This window comes from Rattus norvegicus, chromosome 10 (assembly GCF_036323735.1).
Source record: "Rattus norvegicus strain BN/NHsdMcwi chromosome 10, GRCr8, whole genome shotgun sequence".
Taxonomy (NCBI): domain Eukaryota; kingdom Metazoa; phylum Chordata; class Mammalia; order Rodentia; family Muridae; genus Rattus; species Rattus norvegicus.
Window position 1 is genome coordinate 68,167,589 of NC_086028.1, and position 20,388 is coordinate 68,187,976.

The following is a 20,388-nucleotide window of genomic DNA, read 5'->3' on the forward strand; positions in this document are numbered from 1 at the left end:
CAGAGCTTGCTTACCATCTTCGATAGCATTTTTGACCGCACGAAGTCCATCTCTTAAGGCATCCTTGATCTGTATGAGCGTGTGCTTATTTGGTCCTTTGACCAACAAGGTAACAGAGAGAGGGTTTACACAGTCCTCAATAAAAGTGAACTTTTCTTCGCCCTAACCAATGACAAGAAAAGATGTAACTTTAAGGTCTGGGGTAGCTTAGGGCTATGGGTGATAGAACACTTTACCTAGCAGGCATGAGTTCCTGACTTAGATCTTAGATCCCCAGTCACACACACACACACACACACACACACACACACACACACACACACACTATAACTTTTGATTCATTATATAATCACACTCCTATAAAATAACAATGTCATCATCAAATTCAAATCTATTTTCTATTAGAATCCAATCTTCATGTGAATTTTTTATCAAGTATTTTAAAGTGGTTAAACTACCCCACCATTTGAGGAGTTTGGGTTACAGAGACAGTTCAATACCAGCCTGGGACACAGAGCAAAACTCTTAGCATTTAGGTAAAACTGTAAACTCTGTCCTGTCAGACCTCAAGATGCAAAATAAAATTAAAAGGTATAAAATGCAAAAAAAAGGGTTTAGGAATCAAGTTATAAATAACTGCTATCACAGAAATACTCACCAATGTGTACTCAAATACAAGGCCAGCATGCCCCAAGCATTCTTCACTCAGGTCTTCAAGGGAGTTTACAGCCAATCCTCCACAAGCAAGGGTAAGCCTGGAATCACATTATGCCACTCTTGCTTTGGTTATGGAAAACATAAAGCTAATTTTTTTTTGGCATGATCTGGCCTCAAACTTATAGTGATGCTCCCACCTCAGCCTCTTAAGTATGGGGACCACCTATGAGCCACCCTGCCCAGCTAAAGCTGACGTCGTAAGGATGAAGCGTATCTAACACAGACTCACGATGCAGCATTGTCTGTGTGGGAGCAGACAAATGAAATGGTGTGTTTGCCAGGTACAGTATAATAAATAGTTACCATTTTTATGGCAAGAACGCTTAAAACTAGGTTTGGTTTTTTGTTTGTTTTAGTAATTTTTAATAATACACAGAGTCCAGGCAGAGTAGTTTGCAGGCCTTTAATCCAAGCACTAAGGAAGCAGAAGCAGGGGGATCCCTGTGAGTTCAAAGCCAGCCTGGTCTATATAATGAATTCTAGGCAAGCCAGGACAGCATCTGAGATCCTGTCTCAAAAACAGACAAAATTATTAACAGCAGTCACATGCCATATAACAAATCCTTTGACCAATATCTCCCAAACTCTTCATCTTCCCTAACAGTCCAACCCGCTACAACTATCATTCTCATATCTGGAGATTCAGTAGTTTGGGTTTTTTTTGTTTTTTTGTTTGTTTTTTGTTTTTGTTTTTGTTTTTTTGGAGCTGGGGACCGAACCCAAGGCCTTGCCCTTGCTAGGCAAGCGCTCTACCACTGAGCTAAATCCCCAACCCCGATTCAGTAGTTTTTAAATTCCAATGCAAGCGAGACCATACAGTGTGGTAGTTGTGTGTGCCCATGTGCGTGAGGGTACAGTCACCCATGCATAGGTGGGCAGAGGTTCACATCAGGATGTCTTTTCTCAGTCAATTCTCTGTCTTATGTTTCTGAGGCAGGTCTCTCACTAAACGCAAAGCTCAGGTTTCACCTAGAGGATGAGCAGCAACTCCCAGTGCTGGGGTGCAGGCATTCAGCACTACTGGAACTGGTTTTCATGTGGGTTCTTAGAATCAGAACGCAGGGTTTCACACTTGCAGAGCAAGTTTTAAGCAAGATTAAAAACTTTTTTAAATGAAAATCTCCCTTTGTAGAATAAGCTTATGAATTGAATGCTTTTAAAAGAGTTTATTTTATGCATATGAGTGTTTTGCCTACGTGTCCGGATATGTACAATGTGGTATGTGGTGTCCTTTGAAGCAAGAGGAGTGTGTCAGAGCCCCTGGAACTGGGGTACTGGACAGTTGTGAGCTGTCGTGTGGGTGCTAGAATCCAGAACCCTAGCACTTGAGAAGGGAAGCAAGTGCTCTTTAGTGCTGAGTCTCTGGCCTAGGCTTGGTTTTAGATAGCACAACTGCTTATTAACATTAACAACAAAATTTAGAACTTTCTGATACCTTGCTCAGAAGTGTTTATTATGAGCTACACAGAATATACATGAGATGACTGAAATTTAATCTGTCAAAAACTCATAGGAGGGGGACTGAAGAGAAGGTTCAGTGATTAACACTCATTGCCCTCCCAGAGAATATGAGGTTCTAGCACCCAAATCAGGTGACTTACAACTACCGGAGGATGCAGCACCTTCTTCTGGCCCCTGGGAGCACACACACACACACACACACACACACACACACACACACACGAACAAACACACGCAAATACACAGGAAGAGAAATTGTTTGGGGGAAGGGTTGTTTAATTTGTTTAGTTTTGATTTTTTTTTTCAAAAACAGGGTTTCTCTGCATAGTCCTGGCTGTCCTGGAACTCACAATGTAGACCATGCTGGCCTCGAACTCTCAAAACTCAGAGATCCCCCTGCCTCTGCATCCCCAGTGCTTGGATTAAACTCATGGGCCACCATGTCCAGTAATTGTTTTTTTTTTTTTTTTAAAGCAAAACTTCGAAAGCTTTGGGGTCAATGCCTAGAATTACAAACAAAAGGACAGCAGCAGCACGAGCAGCGGAAAGCACATCAGACGCAGCCTGCACTCACCTCTCGAGATTCCTTCTTTTCGCCCTGCGAAGAGCCACGATGTTATGCTTTGCAAGCATTTCTAAGGAAACCGGATCGATGCCCTGTAGTCAAGTTAACACAGAAGTTATGTGGCTTTTGTTTTACACCAGGCAAATGCTCTACCACTGAGCTCTACTCCTAACCTCTAAAAATGTAAGCCAATATTCCTCAAGTGTTTCTGTCTCAACACCACTTCACATTCTTAAAATGCAAGAAGAATCCATGCTGGCATGGTGGCACACACCTGGAATCCCAGCACTCAGGAAGCTGAAGCAAGGGAGGTCCAAAGTCCCAGGCCAATACAGACTACACAGTGAGTTCCATGTCAGCCTAAGCTATGTATCGGGTCATATCTGAATCAGATCATAAAGACAGGGGCTAGAGAGATGGGTCAGTGGTTAAGAGCCCTTGCTGATCTTTCCAGAGGACCCAGGTTCAGTTCCCAGCACCCATGTGAGTTGCTCAGTACTGCCTGCAGCTCCAGTTTCAGACATGCATTCCTAAACATACATAAAAAAGGAAAACATTTTATGGGGTTCTTATATCTTTTTTTTTCTTTTTCTTTTTCTCTTTTCTTTTTTTCAGAGCTGGGGACCGAACCCAGGGCCTTGTGCTTGCTAGGCAAGCGCTCTACCACTGAGCTAAATCCCCAACCCCAGGTTCTTATATCTTAATTGGGCTATTTATTCATGCCTGATTTTGTAAAACTGTATGGTTTTCTGTCATTTAGAGAGTCCTGGTTCATTGAGCTGAGCTCGTGTCACTGTTGGCAACACACTCTGTGAGGCGTCTTCCTTGGAATGGTAGGGTTGCTAAACTTGCTTTTCAGGAAAAGAAATCCAATGAACAACCTGCTTTAAATAACTATAGTTTATCTGTTGGTCCTTCTTTTAACCAAAAGTAGATTTCCATGAAAAGGTAGCTAGTTTAGCTCAAAATCCAGTTACACAAAGGCTTTCTTCAAGACAACTATCATGTTTTGCTACACACAAGTGATTCGAGTATATTTCATATTCTAATCACACCAAATTATAAAAGAATACTCAAATACTGATGTTTAGTAGAAATCATTACAGTTAACATTTCAAAACATTCCTTTCTTTAAAAAGATGTGTGTACAGTATGTCTGTAAATGGGTATGTGCACCTGAGTGCAGGTATGTGGAGGCCTGAAGGCATGAGGTCCCCTGGAGCTGCAGCCCCAGGTTGCTGTGAGCTACACAACCATGTGAGTGCTGAGAACTGAACTCAGATCTGCACGAGCACTGCACGTGCTTCACTGCAGAGCCACCAGTCCAGACCTGTCATCAAGACACTATCCTTAAGTGAAATGTCCTTTCCCTCAGTGCTGTGGTGATAGAGAGCACGGTGATGAGCACTCCTGGTCTTGAGGAAGAATTCGGCAGCTCTACCTTCCCTTACAAACGTCGACGCAGTGCAAAAGAGCATCATTAGGATGAAAAGAGTCTCCTCCCCACGCTCCCTGAAAGTGCTGTAGGGTTGCTGAGGGTCAACAGGTCACACAGAAATGCTGAGGTACAGTGGCAAGCCCTTGAGCTGCCCGCTTCTCTCTCACCTTTTGATTAATGACAACAAATCCTTTATTGGACTCAGCACAGACTTTCTGCTTTAGGTCTATTATTTTCTGCACTCTATCTTCAATAAATTTTCTTTCAGCTTTTACCAATTTCTCTTTCTCTTCTACAGTCTTATAAAAGAAACCAGAGCTCACTTCTCTGAAGGATTAATAAGAACAAGTTAGTAAACCAGGTATGGAGGTTAAAGCAAGAGGTTCACAAGTTTGAAGCCACCCAGGGCAATACAAGTCCCTTTCTCAAGAAAATAAACACAAACAAACAAACAAACAGGAAAAGTTAGTAAAGGTGGGAGTAGGAAAGAAAAAGATTATTAAACACATTCAGAGAAAAGAGAGCTGGGCATGAGGGCTCATACTTGTAATCCCAATAGTCAGGAGACTGAGGCAGGAGGATTGCATGTTTGAGACATTCCTGGACTACAGAGATGTGGGTGAAAGAAGGAGGTCTTGGCGGGGAGGGGGAGGGGGGATATGGAAATAATAATTTAAAAAAATAGGGTTAGAGAGATGGCTCAAGCTAAGGGGACCTGAGTTCAGTTCCCAGCACCCATGCCAAATGACTCACAGCGTCAGCTCCAGGGGATCAGTGCCCTCTTCTGGGCCTCTTTGGACACCGTCACTCATGCACATACCCACACACAGATACAAGCACATAATTAAAAATAAAAATAAATTACAGCAAGGAAATGTTAAGGGAATTTCAAATATTACGAAGACAATTGGCACGCACGTTTTTTCATACTCTAGTGACACATTGCAAATGAGGATGTACGCATCTTGCACCTGCTTCTTCATCCTTGGGTGACGGGCACCATGGTCCAGAACCAATCCTCGGACCAACCTATTAAAACACATAATATTTCATGGAATACAAATTCTCAAATTACAACTCTATTCAAAGCTGGAATCAGCCAGGACACACATTGTTTCCTTGTATAGCTTCAAATCTAACATATAATTAGCAAAATTAGAGAAAGAATCTGTTTTAACAGTATGACCATAGGCAAAATGAAAAGCCAATCCAGAATCACTCTCTAAGTTACACAGCTCAAAAATAGGAGTAGCTGATCAAAAGGTAGGCACACAATGAATTTTTCAAAATAATTATATAGAATAACTAATCATTGTTAACCTAAATGTCCAGCACAATGGGATATTGTTCAGCAAATAACGGCCCAGCTATTCGATGGTTATAAAAACTATGTAGTAACATAAAAAATATTTACAGGGATAACCAATAAGTACAAATAACCCATTGTATACTGTATGTAAAACATGATCGCAACTTTTCTTTTTTTAAAAATGTTGGCAATTAAAGGAAAAACCCCATAGTTGAAATGTAGCTTGGTTGATACAGTGCATGTGTAGCATGACTGAGATTCTCCATTCTTTGATTCCCAGGACCACAAAAATAAATACATAAGGGCTGAAGAACACTTGCTGCTCCTGCAGAGGACCTGATTTTAATTCCCAGCACCAAGTAGGAACTTACAACCAAGGGATCTGATGCCCTCATCTGGCCTCTGAGGGAGGCAGCAGGCATGCAGGCAAAACACCCTTATACACAGAACAAATTTTTTAAAAACTGAAACAATAAGTTGATAGGTAGGTAGGTAGGTAGGTAGGTAGGTAGGTAGGTAGGTAGGTAAAGAAGTAGGTAGGTTATATCCAAAATATACAAAGAACTCAAGAAGTTAGACCGCAGGGAGACAAATAACCCTATTAAAAATGGGGTTCAGAGCTAAACAAACAATTCACAGCTGAGGAATGCCGAATGGCTGAGAAACACCTAAAGAAATGTTCAACATCTTTAGTCATAAGGGAAATGCAAATCAAAACAACCCTGAGATTTCACCTCACACCAGTGAGAATGGCTAAGATCAAAAACTCAGGTGACAGCAGATGCTGGCGAGGATGCGGAGAAAGAGGAACACTCCTCCATTGTTGGTGGGATTGCAGACTGGTACAACCATTCTGGAAATCAGTCTGGAGGTTCCTCAGAAAATTGGACATTGAACTGCCTGAGGATCCAGCTATACCCCTTTTGGGCATATACCCAAAAGATGCCCCAACATATAAAAAAGACACGTGCTCCACTATGTTCATTGCAGCCTTATTTATAATAGCCAGAAGCTGGAAAGAACCCAGATGCCCTTCAACAGAGGAATGGATACAGAAAATGTGGTACATCTACACAATGGAATATTACTCAGCTATCAAAAACAACGGCTTTATGAAATTCGTAGGCAAATGGTTGGAACTGGAAAATATCATTCTGAGTGAGCTAACCCAATCACAGAAAGACATACATGGTATGCATTCATTGATAAGTGGCTATTAGCCCAAATGCTTGAATTACCCTAGATGCCTAGAACAAATGAAACTCAAGACGGATGATCAAAATGTGAATGTTTCACGCCTTCTTTAAAAGGGGAACAAGAATACCCTTGGCAGGGAAGAGAGAGGCAAAGATTAAAACAGAGACTGAAGTAACACCCATTCAGAGCCTGCCCCACATGTGGCCCATACATATACAGCCACCCTATTAGACAAGATGGATGAAGCAAAGAAGTGCAGACCGACAGGAGCCGGATGTAGATCGCTCCTGAGAGACACAGCCAGAATACAGCAAATACAGAGGCGAATGCCAGCAGCAAACCACTGAACTGAGAATAGAACCCCTGTTGAAGGAATCAGAGAAAGAACTGGAAGAGCTTGAAGGGGCTCGAGACCCCATATGTACAACAATGCCAAGCAACCAGAGCTTCCAGGGACTAAACCACTACCTAAAGACTATACATGGACTGACCCTGGACTCTGACCTCATAGGTAGCAATGAATATCCTAGTAAGAGCACCAGTGGAAGGGGAAGCCCTGGGTCCTGCTAAGACTGAACCCCCAGTGAACTAGACTGTTGGGGGGAGGGCGGCAATGGGGGGAGGGTTGGGAGGGGAATACCCATAAGGAAGGGGAGGGGGGAGGAGGGGATGTTTGCCCGGAAACCGGGAAAGGGAATAACACTCGAAATGTATATAAGAAATACTCAAGTTAATAATAATAAAAAAAAAAAAAAAGAAGTAGGTAGGTAGGTAAAGAAGTAGGTAGGTAGGTAGGTAAAGAAGTAGGTAGGTAGGTAGATAAAGAGGTAGATAGGTGGGTAGGTAGGTAGGTAAAGAAGTAGGTAGGTAGGTAGGTAGGTAGGTAGGTAGGTAGGTAGGTAGGTAGATAAAGAGGTAGATAGGTGGGTAGGTAGGTAGGTAAAGAAGTAGGTAAGTAGGTAGGTAGGTAGGTAGGTAGGTAGGTAGGTAGATAAAGAGGTAGATAGGTGGGTAGGTAGGTAGGTAAAGAAGTAGGTAAGTAGGTAGGTAGGTAGGTAGGTAGGTAGGTAGGTAGGTAGGTAGGTAGGTAGGTAAAGAAGGAGGTAGGTAGGTAGGTAGAGGACTCTAAGAGTATGATTAGATTTGGATGGTAAGAATACAGACCAGGGGCTATTTTTAGTTTTCCAAATATATTTTTTCTAGAGTAAATGTTTTCATAACTTTATAAAAGTCACTTATACACATTTAAGTGGTAGCATTTCTACTTAATACTCTCTTGGACAGTTTTTTTTAAGAATTATTTGTTGCATGTGTGAGCATGGGCATGTATGCGCCACAGTGCACATGTGGAGGTCGGAGGACAACTCTGGGGAGTCAGTTCTCACCTTCCACCTTCACAGTCATGCTCTCACCTGTTGCTTCTTCCACTGAGCAGCGTACTCCAGGCTAGCCCATGCATTCAGCCTTTTACATCAGTTCCAGGGATCAAACACAGGTCGCCAGGCTTGTACACAGTTAACACTTTTACATGCTAAGCCCTCTCCTTGTCCTGGCAGAATCTTTTATGAATATGTATGGTGCTAGGGATTGAACCAAGGCCTGTACATTTTAGGTCAGTCCTCTACCACTGACCCTTAAGAACTGTTTATGTCCAATTGTAAAAGTGTCTTTTGTTTGACTTATTTGACTGATATAATTGTTCTGGAAGCTTCCAGCATCTGTACAATCTTATCTAGGCCTAGAATGTTTTCAGTCTCTGAGACTTAGTGCTGAATAAGCTCACCCTTCCTACTTCTTTCTGGACTCTGACTGTTCTGGCTCAAAACTACTTTCCACACTGACTGATTCAAAATGGCTTCTTTCAGCTTCTGACTGAATTGTTCTGCTTGGCCTTATACTAACTTTGGCAATATAATCCTCTGGCTCATTCTCATTCTCTGGCTCGTTCTGTCTTTACCTCTATCTAGCTCGTTCTCTCTGCAACCTGTCTCCATACAACTATCCAGCTTAAACTGCCGTCTCTCTTCTCTCTTTGTGCTGCTCTCTCTTAAGTAGCCTCTTTTCTCTCTGTCTTCACAAGAGTTGGGCATATCTTGTTCTGTCAAATCTTTCTCTGATTTGTCACTTTGTCTGCCTCTCGATAAGACGTCACTTTCAAACATGGGTGCCTCCTTCTGTAAACTAACTTTTCCTTTATTGTTTGAGATTAAAGCTATGTGCTAAGGGAGTGTCTGTATTCCAGCCAGAGTAGCCCTGTTACTGGATTGAAATCCCTCTACACTCAGTATTTCCTAAGTACTAGAAAAAAATATTTTTATCCAGGCATAGTAGCACACTCCTAAGACCTCGGTACTTGGGAGGCATAACCAAGAGGATTGCCACAAATTTGAAGTAAGCCTTTTCTACACAGTGAGTTCCAGGCCAGCCTGAGCTTCAGAGTAAAATCCTGTCAAGAAGGAAGGAAGGAAGGGAGGGAGGGAGGGAGGGAGGGAGGGAGGGAGGAAGGAAGAGCATTTTATAAAATGTCCAACATAAGATATAAAGGAGCTTTCACATTTTTAATCTGACTAGAATACTAACTCCCAAATGAAGATGAAGATACCTTACGTAGGAAGGGAAAAAAAGGTATAAATTCAATGTTCTCTACTTTTCAAGCTTCTGTCACGTTTACTCTCCTCATCCTCAGAGAATAAATATGCTGCTTTGAGAAAATAGAAACTAGGGCTGGAGAGATGGCTCAGAGGTTAAGGGCACTGACTGCTCTTCCAGAGGTCCTGAGTTCAATTCTCAGCAACCACATGGTGGCTCACAACCATCTGTAATGGGATCTGATGCCCTCTTCTGGTGTGTCTGAAGATGGCTACAGTGTGCTCACATAAATTAAAAAAAAAAAAAAGAAAGAAAGAAAAGAAAATAGAAACTAGACCAGGCTGTGGTGACACACACCTTTAATCCCAGCATTCAGGAGGCATGGACTCAGATGGAATTCAGTGAAATTCAGTGAGTTCCAGGACAGCCAGGGCTACACAGAGAAACCATGTCTCAAAAAAAAAAAAAAAAAAAAAGACAAGTCCTCAGCAGTCCCTTGTTTGTTAAAACAGAGAATCCCTCTCCTCACTCCATTCCTGAGTCCCCTTCCAGCACAGAACGCTGGTCCTATTTCACTTCTTTTCCTTACAGCCACACTCTGAACTGTCTCCATTTGCAATTCCTCCTTGAATTGTAAGGGTTCTCTAGAGGAACAGAACCAAGGGGATGAATACATTAGTTAAAGAATTTATGAAGTCAGCTTTAAAATAGGAACAACACCTGAGAGCCGAGAATCGGGGAGTTACTTAAGATGGGGTGCCTTGGTAGTAGTCCCAAAGGGGCTATCTCTCACTGAGGGGAGGAGCGACCTGCAGCGGCTCAGTCGGATGTGGGCTTAGCTCAGAAGGGTGCTGGAAAGTCACCGGCCCAAGTCCAGAATGAAAACGTACAAACTGCTTCTGGTATTGACAACAAATCAGAAGCTGAAACAACAGGACAACAATTGATTCGAGGCCAAAGGGAGGCCAAAGGCTGGATGCTCTTCCTCCTGATGCACCTGTTCATCTGTGCTGTTCCCAGAAGGTGCCCACAGTCAAGGTGAGTCTTCCCAGGTCCATCAAGGCCATCGGGACAGTTCTTAGGAGGGGCTTCCTGCTCAGGTGATTCTAATTTGTGGCAAGATGCCATCAAAACCAACCACAATACACTCGGTCCCTTTCCGTTCTCTCCTGCTTGCCTTCAGTCGGACTTTCATCTCTGCCTCTCTACTGCAACAGTATACCGATCGCTTTTCAATATACTTGAAATTTTTCCTCATCCTGCTTGGGTGCTGAGACACGCCTCTTTGACCTCCCCGATCACCCATCCTCAGTCTCCCTTGGTGAATTTTTAGCTTCTTTTCAGTTTCTAAACAAGTTTCCAACATTCAGGCTTCTTTTTTTTTTCTTAACTGATTAGGTCAATTTATTAAAATAGTCGACTCAGGCAGCCACGATAGTAACTTCAGCCTCTGCTCCCCGCTCAATGCTGATGGAAGTAATCACTTAACGATCTCAGGACTGTCTAAATCAATGAGTGGCTCATGGACTGGGTCAGTCAATGCGTTGCTCACAGATTCTCATTTGGAAATGATCCCATGCCTTAGAACCTTCACTGCAAGGTGTTTTTCCTGTAGTGATTGCTAGCGTCGTCGTGGTAGGTGTGTGAACTGGCCCTTTCCTTTTAGATTCTTTGATCATGGCTGCTGAGGATGATTTGAATTTGGTAGATCAACAGTTCCAACTCTACCGGCATCTTTCTATCTTTCTGGTATCTTTTTTAAAAGTGCATGGATTTTTGTTTGTTTGTTTGTTTTTTGTTTTGTTTTTGTTTTTGCCTGCATGCATCTCTGTGCACCAGGTACATGAAATAACAGCAGAGGCCAGAAGATGGCAATAGATACCCTAGAACTGGAGTGGGTGCTGGGAATTGAACCCAGGTTTTCTGGAAGCCCAGCCAGCACTTGAAACCCCTGAGCCATCCCTCCAGCCCCATTTCTGGTATCTTTAAGAATCATGGTTGCAGCCTGATAATAACGATTCTCAGATATGTATTTCTCATCCTCACCTCTATTCTGAACTCATTCCAGGATCGCAGCTCATGTCATCCACATGAAGAATAGATCCTCTCCTCATTTAAGTCTCTAGATATACTCTTATAGGTATGCCCAGAAGTTTGTGTCCCGGGCCATTATAAGGGCACCAAACTGACCATCAAAATTAACTATCACATGGTTACATTCCAATATACCATCATAAGTTGAAACTGTCATGTCTAATGCATTTTTTTAAAGATTTATTTATTTTATTTATATGAGTATACTGTAACTGTTTTCAAACATACCAGAAGAGGGCATCAGTTCTCATTACAGATGGTTGTGAGCCACCATGTGGTTGCTGGGATTTGAACTCAGGTCCTCTGGAAGAACAGTCAATGCTCTTAACAACTGAGCCATCTCTCCAGCCCATGTCTAATGCATTTAATCCCCTAACCTTCCCACCATCATCATTGAGCAATGCTGGATAGAGCAGGGTACTGAGTTTGTAACTCCGTGATTGCAGGGTTAGCTGTGAGCTACTTCCTGTTCACTCCACTGCTCGGTATCCCAAGAAAGTATCATACAATATATATTGCTGGGGGAGAATCAAAACGTAAAATTCAAAGTACAGGTTCCCCTGAATGTCTATCACCTTCACACCACTGTAAAGTTGGTGAACTGAAGTCGGGAATCCTCTATGACTCTAAGCCTAGTTTTAATCACAATAAAAGCACCAAAAAGTGAAAAGGAAAGCAAACCAGCATTTGGCAAGATGCCTCGAGCAAAGTACACAGAGAGAAAAATCTATGTGCTGAGCGGTGAGCAGAGGAAAGTACATCAGTGCCCCCTGTCTGAAGGAGGCTCCGTGGTTTCACCTCCGGTCTCAGTGACCCGCTGTCACACAGAGAAACATTAACTAAGGAAGTGCATGAACTTGCAGAGTCATCCACAGAGGAAAAGGAAGGTAAAAGAGAAGCTGAGCCGAATGTGTTAGCTCCAGGCCTGCTGGCAAGGGCCAGGGAGAAAGAAGGTTGAGCACTACTTAGACATCCACTGGGGAGCCTGGAAAACATCTCCAGCTGATAAGTGGCAGAGAGCTGCCGTCTCAAGTGGGGCTGAGATGGTAAAGGCCGTAAACATCAAACCAAGTTGAAATTATGACGATAGAGCTTCGCAGACTCGGTATGAAGTAGCAGTAGTATCAAGTGGGATTTTAAAGAACAATAACGAGATCATGCTTCAAGGAGGAGTAAATGGGGATATTAGCCAGAGCAGAGATATTAAAGCCAGAGTCCTACAAGTTACTATAAATTATATCATTTCTACTAATTGAAAAATAGTAGAAGTGTAAAATTTGCAAATTAGTAGAGGAGAAAAATATAATGATAACACCAATAAAATGAAAAGTCAGTTAAAAGAAACATAGGACAGTGGCAAATGGGTAGACAGTAAAAAGACAGGAGACTTGAAATCACATATACTCTTAACAACGTTAAATGTAATAGATTAGCTATTTCAATTAAAGACTATCTGATTAATAATTTTGCTTGCCTCCAAGAAGTAAAACAAAATAAAAATGTCACTTACAAAAAGCAATCTTCTAAAATATAAGGACAAGAAGAATGGAAGCCCAACAACAACATATTCGACAGGCACATACCAACGGAGAGAAAGCTGGTGGGAGCTGGAGAGGTGGCTCAGTGGTTAAGAGCACTTGCTGCTCTTGCAGAAGTCCCTGGTTCAGTTCCCAGAAACACATGGGGAATCACAACCATCTGTTAACCCCAGTTCCAGAGGATTTGACGCCCTCCTGACCACTACAGGTCCCAGCTATGCACAGGTGGCACGTACATGCATGCAGACAAAACACTTATACACATAAGACGTGATTCTCAAAGATCATAAATGAAAACATATTCATAGCTGGGCTATGTGGGCACACACTTTTAATCCTAAACAGATGCCAGGGATCCCTGAGCTCAAGGCCAGCCTGGTCTATAGAGTGACAGCCTGGGCTACACAGAGAAACCCTGTTTCAAACGTGTGTGTGCGCACGCGTGCACGCACACACACACACACACACACACACACACACACACAAATTAAAAAGAGGGAATGGCAATTGTATCAACGTGGGATAAATTATACTTTTATACACCCTCAGGCCAGAGGGGGCATCAGATCCCCTTAAAGATAGTTGTGAGCCACCATGGGGTTGCTGAGAATTGAACTCAGGACCTCTGGAAGAACAGCCAATGCTCTTAACCACTGAGCCATCTCTCCAGCCCCTAAATTATACTTTTAAGACATTTCTAGGCCATCTGTTCACGTGTCCTGAGCCGGCCCACTGGAGTCTCCTTGCAGCAGCCGTCGAGAGCAAGCAGAGTCCGGAGCTGCCTTGGCGTAAGTCAAGGCTGGACAAGCTTTTAGGAAGTTTCTTCCGCTCTTTGACAGAGTATTGGTTGAAAGGAGTGCGGCTGACACTGTGACCAAAGGTGGCATTACGCTTCCAGAAAAGTCTCGGGGCTGGAGAGATGGCTCAGTGGTTAAGAGCATTGGCTGCTCTTCCAGAGGTCCTGAGTTCAAATCCCAGCAACCACATGGTGGCTCACAACCATCTGTAATGAGGTCTGGTGCCCTCTTCTGGTGTGTCTGAGGACAGCTACAGTGTACTTATGTATAATAAATAAACAAATCTTTAAAAAAAAAAGAAAAGAAAAGTCTCAAGGAAAAGTATTGCAAGCAACGGTCATGGCTGTGGGATCAGGCAGGAAAGGAAAGGGTCGAGAGATCCAGCCTGTCAGTGTGAAAGTTGGAGATAAAGTTCTTCTCCCAGAATATGGAGGCACCAAAGTAGTACTAGACGACAAGGATTACTTCTTATTTAGAGATGGTGACGTTCTTGGAAAGTATGTCGACTGAAATCACTGTTGAAATGGTGTCACATGAAGCTGCCCATTCCACTGATGCGCTAAACTATTTCCTCATGTAAATAATTTCCATGCATCCCTTTTATAATAAATGGATGGTGCTTAAACTGACAGCCATTGTCTCTGAAATTTAGTTTCACTGTACTGTTACAAACATTTCCAAATAAATAATGTAAATGAAAAAAAAAAAGACATTTCTAACCAGATCTGGTGGTACAGGTCTGTATCCCAGACACCTGAGAGGCTGAGACAGGAGGATCAGAAACTAAGACTTACTACTACATTGTGATTCAAGGCCAACCCTGGTAAATCAGTAAGACACCTATCTCATAATAAAAAGTAAGAGGAAAAGTATGGAGTAATAGCTCAGTAGCAAAGCATATGCAAGGCTTTTATTTGGATCAGTCCTCAATACTGGAAAAAAAAAGTCATTATTAGAGAAAAGATGGTCACTTTATATTGGTACAAAAAGTTGAGAGTTTGAAGAAAAATACTATAATAAAAGTTGGTCAGACTTAAAGCTGGGCATGGTGACATAAACTAATCTTGGCACTGAGGAGGCTAGGGCAGGAGGACCTAAGTTAAAGGCTAGTCTAGGCTACTTAGCAAGACCATATCAAAGAATAAACACAAGAACAATCCTGTATGCATCTAGTAAGACAGTTTGGGGGGGTTATTTGTTTTTCTTTGCCAAAGGTAGAACTTGGGACCTTAAAGATAATACTCAAAGGGTCTGTGCTCAGACACATCTCTAGGCCACGAGAGGCTCGAAATCTATAAAATACCCAGGCATGGTGACATAGCCCTTTAATCCTAGAATTCGGGAAGTAGGTGGATCTCTGTGAGGTCAAGGCCAGTCTCGCCTACATAGGGAGTTCCAAGCCACCCAAGGCTACATAGAGAGACCTTGTCTCAAAATATGTGTGATATATATATGTGTATGTATGTATATTTGTATGTTTAATGTACATTTAACATCTATTAACGCTGTCAAAACTAAATGAGGGGGGCTGGGGATTTAGCTCAGTGGTAGAGTGCTTACCTAGGAAGCGCAAGGCCCTGGGTTCGGTCCCCAGCTCTGGAAAAAAGAACCAAAAAAAAAAAAAAAAAAAAAAAAAAACCTAAATGAGGATATAAACAAATCCATGAGGATATTGCTATGATATTCAAAATGTTAACTTGTCACAGTAATTGGCAGAATAAGCCGTCAGAATATTAATCAGGACACTGAAGGTCTGAAAAACAGCATTAACCAAATTGATCCCTTGATAGAAAACTGTACAACTACAGCATACCTCCTTGTCGAGTACATAAAACATTACAAATAAATTCTCTCAAGCCAAGCTCACATCCTAGGACTCACAAGATTGATGAAAAAGGATTACTGTGAGCTCAAGGCCAGACGAGGCAATAAGCATACAACCCTGGCCTCCGGGAAAAAAAAACAAAAACCATAAAATAAACTAATTAATTGACTCTATACTTAAGCCTCTAAGCAAATCTCAACAGATTTCAAAACAATGAAATCTTATAGAATATGATGTCCCCTACCATTATATAATTGAACTAGAAATCAATAACTATTCTCCTATATATCTTGAAATTAAGACACATGTTTAAAATAGAAATTAGAAAATATTTTAAATGGATTGCATTTTCCAGCAAACCTCAGCCTGTCTGTCTGCCAGTGGAACAGACTCATAGCTATAGGAAAGCACTCAAACAAACAAAACAAACAAAACCTTCATTTTAAAGCCAACTCTTCCTGACAACAAGAATTTCTGCAGATATCCAGAAAGAGATGCAGAAGGGGGAGGGGAGGAGGAGACTGCAGGCTGCCTTAACTGCTGGCCAGAGGAGCAAACAGAACAAACAGGGCAGCTGAATGGTCTCAAACCGGATGAGAAACAAGGCACTGTTTCTTCTGTGCCTTCATAAAGGCTACACCGCTGGGCGTGACTCATGCCTGTAATCCCAGAATATGGGAAGCTGAGGCAGAAGACTGTCACCAACTCCAGACTAGGATGGGTAACAGAGATGTTTCCTCCAAAAAGTAAAACAAAATAAAAATGAATAAGCAAATAAAGAATGCAGAAAAAGAAAACAGCTGAATGTGGCCATTCCTGGAGAGTGGGTCGTCACTACAGAGCTGCTTTTCCTTGCACCTGTCTGTACTTTAACACTAATCTTGCCCTTAAGATAGTCTTGTTATGGAGCTGGAGAGATGGCTCAGCGGTTAAGAGCACCCGACTGCTCTTCCAGAGGTCCTGAGTTCAATTCCCAGCAACCACATGGTAGCTCACAACCATCTGTAAAGAGATCCGATGCCCTCTTCTGGTGTGTCTGAGGACAGCTACAGTGTACTTATATATAATAAATGAATAAATTTAAAAAAAAAAAAGATAGTCTTGTTATACCTAAACCACTCAGAATTCAAAGAAATCTGTAGAAGGCAAAGAAAACAGAAAATACTTTAAAAGTCATAATGCTCATGCTTGTCAGTTTGTGGTGGTGCAGGCTTTGATCCTAGCCCTTGGGAGGCAGAGGCAGGAGGATATATGGGAGTTCGAGGCCAGCCTGGTGCACAGAGCAAATTCCAGGATAGCCATGGGTACATAGTGAGACCCTGTCTCAAACAAACAAAAACAAACAAACCAACAACTGCACATGCTTATAAGTAATCACAGCACTCAGGAGGCTGAGATAGGAGGCTCAGAGGTCCCAAGATGGCCTGAGCTAGGCAGTGAAAGCCGGTCTCAAAGCCAAAAAATGAATAGAAGTTAAAGGATGTGGTTAAGGAATACTCTGAGGAGAACTGAAAGCCTCAAATACTGTTTTACAGGGCACTAAAAACAAAATACCTGAGTGCTATTTTAATAAGACAGAAGCAAAAAGCAAACATTAAAGAGAAGGGCATTAGGAAACAAAACACAAACAAACAAACAAAAGGCCTGTGTAAAATGAGAGGGGAGGTGGCAGGAGACAGTGGGGGTGGGGAAAATCCTGCAAACAGGATCTTTAGGACCTGTTTATTCCAAAATTTGAAGATTGAGATGAGATGGATAAATGGAGTATGTAGAAAGTGTTTGCATCCTAATCAAAGTAATCCACTGAAAACTCTAGTCGAATCGAAGTATAAATTAAACACATAATATATTAATGAATTAGTATTATTTTTAAAGGTATATTAGTTAATATTGACAACATTTACACCTATTTCTAGATAAAGTTTCTTTTTAAGATTTATTTATTTTATTTATGAGTACACTGTAGCTGTCAGACACACCAGAAGATATCAGATCCCATTACAGACGGTTGTGAGCTACCATGTGGTTGCTGGGATTTGAACTCAGGACCTCTGGAAGAGCAGTCAGTGCTCTTAACCACTGAGCCATCTCTCCAGCCCTTTTTTTTTTTTTAAGTTGTCTTAATTTGGGTTTCTATCGCTGTGAAGAGACACCATGATCACGACAACTTTTATAAAGGAAAACACTTAATTGTGGCTGGCTTACAGTTTCAGAGGTTTAATCCATTATTATCCTGGCAAAAGCATGGCAGTGTGCAGGCACAAATGGTGCTGGAGAAGGAGCTGAGAGTTCTACATCTTGATCCAGGTAGCAGGAGACACACACTGGCCAGACCTGAGCTTCTTAGACCTCAAAGCCCGCCCCCACAGTGACACTTCCTCCAGCAAGGCCACACGTACTCCAACAAAGCCACACCTCCTAAGACTGTCACTCCCTACGGGTCAACCATTCAAACACATGTGCCTCTGGCAGCTACTCCTATTCAAACTACCACAAACGTGAGATAGTATTTCAAGATTTGCTTCAGAATACTGTAGGTTAGTCCTAGCAGTTGGGAGGCAGGAAAAATCTCACATCTGAGTCTAGGCTACCCAGTGAGGTCTCATCTCAAACATGAAAAAAACTATCTGTAGGGAGGAGGCTGAAGAGGAGACAGAGAGGGGAACTGTAAGGCTGAAATTAGATTAAAAACTGAGAAAGAAAAAAAATCAGAGGTGCGTGAGAGATCTCTGCCCTGTATTTACATAGACTTGGAGTTGAATGTTCTAAAGAACTAAATCCTATGTCATCATGGCCCCTGTCAGCCCCCAAGCCTTGTCCTTTGCTTTTTCTCCTCAGCTATGCTGCAGGTACAATGGAACACTCCAAGGCCATGTCCTCTCCTCTTCCCTTCCCTTTCTTCCCCCCTCCCCTCCCCCCTCCTCCCCCCTTCCTCTCCCCTTCCCTTTCCTCCCCTCCCTCCCCTTCTGACACAGCCAGGTCCTGTTTCTTTAGAGGCCTCTTATCTTCCTAGTTCAGCGTATTAGAATGGCTTTCTCTGAGGGCTATAAGACCCCACCGGTGATTGTGTTTCAATCTTTAGTTTGATTTGAAATGTAAGCTTTTTGAGGAGAGCGTGTTCCACTTACTCCTCACTGCAGCACCTAGAAGTGACAGGCTCACTGTAGCTAACTCATGTGTTGGAATGAATGCATTGCCACTGAGTAAAGCTAATGACATCACCAAAAGCCAAATATTTCAGAACTTACTGCCAAAGTGTGGCTGTGGCGGTGGCTCAGCAGGTAACACCCCCGACAGCCTGAATTTGATCCCTGGAATTCACAAAGTGCTGAGGGAGATCATTCAACTTCCACAAGCACAAGCATGCTGTGGTATACACGCATGCACGCAGGCACGCACCACAAACACAGTCACGTGCACACACAGTGGGGGGCGATTTTTAGTTGTAAATTTCATGCTATTTACTGCGTGTCTGTTTCTGACTTGTGCCTCATCTCCACGATTTCCACCATGAAGAGATCAATAGGGATACCTGGTCTTCTAATAGCCAAGACAGAATCCACCACAGCCTGAAAGAGAAGCATATGAGAGGCAAATTACCTGGACTAAAAGAAACTCCTGGTCCGAGTGACCTATCACCAGACCAAACAGGGAAAGAAAGGGGTTCAAGCTTCAAAGTCAAAGGCTTGGTCACCAAGTACCACATGTGGCATACTTGTGTTTCTTAAAGTAAATTAATAATGCAGCATTCTACTTCAAATGGCAATGCCTTGTGACTTTGGTTATTATGAATTCGAGTTTCAGAAACGGCAGAGCTGAGGAACAACAATACACCAAACAATAACCACCCGAAACGAGACTTCTGGAGCTACCCAGGCAATTGTGTCTTTATTCTACATATAGTTTACCTTCAGAAGTAAATCAAATAAACATACATTTTCCAGATGGGAAGCGTGTGTGTGTGTGTGTGTGTGTGTGTGTATCAGGTCAATCTTGCCTCATTAAAGCAGCAGCCCTAATGACAAGACACACTGCCGAAACGGCCTGCTCATGTCTCACCTGATACCATCAAATATGGACCTCCAGGTTTAGCTGAATACACTGTCCAAGAGGTTTCACAAGAGATAAGCCACAGGAAGTGAAGTTCCTTCCAAATTCCGAGGCAGGTAATCACTAATGTGACACCTTTGGGAAGGTTAAAAAGACTGCTTCAATCAATTGAATTTTAAATGCTTGCCTTGTTTTAAGTTGTTGGTGGTGGTGGTAGTTTTTAAATTTAATTTATTTATTTTATGATATGAGTGTTTCCTCTTCATGTATGCCTGTGTGCTATGTGCATGCCTGGGATCCACAGAGGAAAGAAGGTGACATTGGATCACCTGGAACTGCAGTTAGAGATGATTGTGAGCCACCATGTGGGTCCTGGGAATTAGACCCAGGTCATTTGAAACAGCAGCCAGTGCTCTTTACCACTGAGCTATCTCTCCAGCCTGCCTTCTTCTCTTACATTTGTGAAACGTTATATGCAATATTTGGTTATAATATTTTTTCTATAATGACAAAATAAAAAAAAAAGTATCGCCATGTGCCTGACTAGTCTGGGTAGACGACAGTTTATCACATACCTCTGTTAGTATGTCGGCCAGTTCAGTATGAACTTTTGTCCTTAGGGATGTTCTAGCCACATCTAAGAGCATTTCTCTTTTCATCTCCTTTTGTACTTTAATTTTATCCAAAACTTCAAGTGCTTTCGTCTTTGCAACATCAAATCCTTCAGCTATGATTCTAGGGTGCAGTCCCTGGTGCAGCAACATAAATATACAAATTATACAGCAAACCATGCAGAGCAAAAGTTTGA

The 20,388-nt window shown here is 42.3% G+C and overlaps 1 protein-coding gene across 8 annotated transcripts in view; it reads right to left on the reverse strand.

The window, feature by feature from the left end:
* Window positions 1–20,388, reverse strand: part of Cct6b (chaperonin containing TCP1 subunit 6B) — a 48,822-nt gene that overhangs the window by 17,478 nt on the left and 10,956 nt on the right. For 6 of the 8 annotated variants that reach the window (XM_063269529.1, NM_001014228.1, XM_063269531.1 and 3 more), the window contains 7 exons: window positions 20,156–20,329; window positions 18,996–19,099; window positions 5,100–5,210; window positions 4,349–4,508; window positions 2,753–2,835; window positions 659–755; window positions 15–162 (listed from right to left, as the gene is read on the reverse strand). In XM_063269529.1, the coding sequence (XP_063125599.1) occupies window positions 15–162; window positions 659–755; window positions 2,753–2,835; window positions 4,349–4,508; window positions 5,100–5,210; window positions 18,996–19,099; window positions 20,156–20,329 (877 nt within the window). Of the gene's footprint in view, window positions 1–14; window positions 163–658; window positions 756–2,752; window positions 2,836–4,348; window positions 4,509–5,099; window positions 5,211–18,995; window positions 19,100–20,155; window positions 20,330–20,388 lie in introns of those variants that run through there. The other 2 variants (XM_039086489.2, XM_063269532.1) reach the window with 2 other exon arrangements.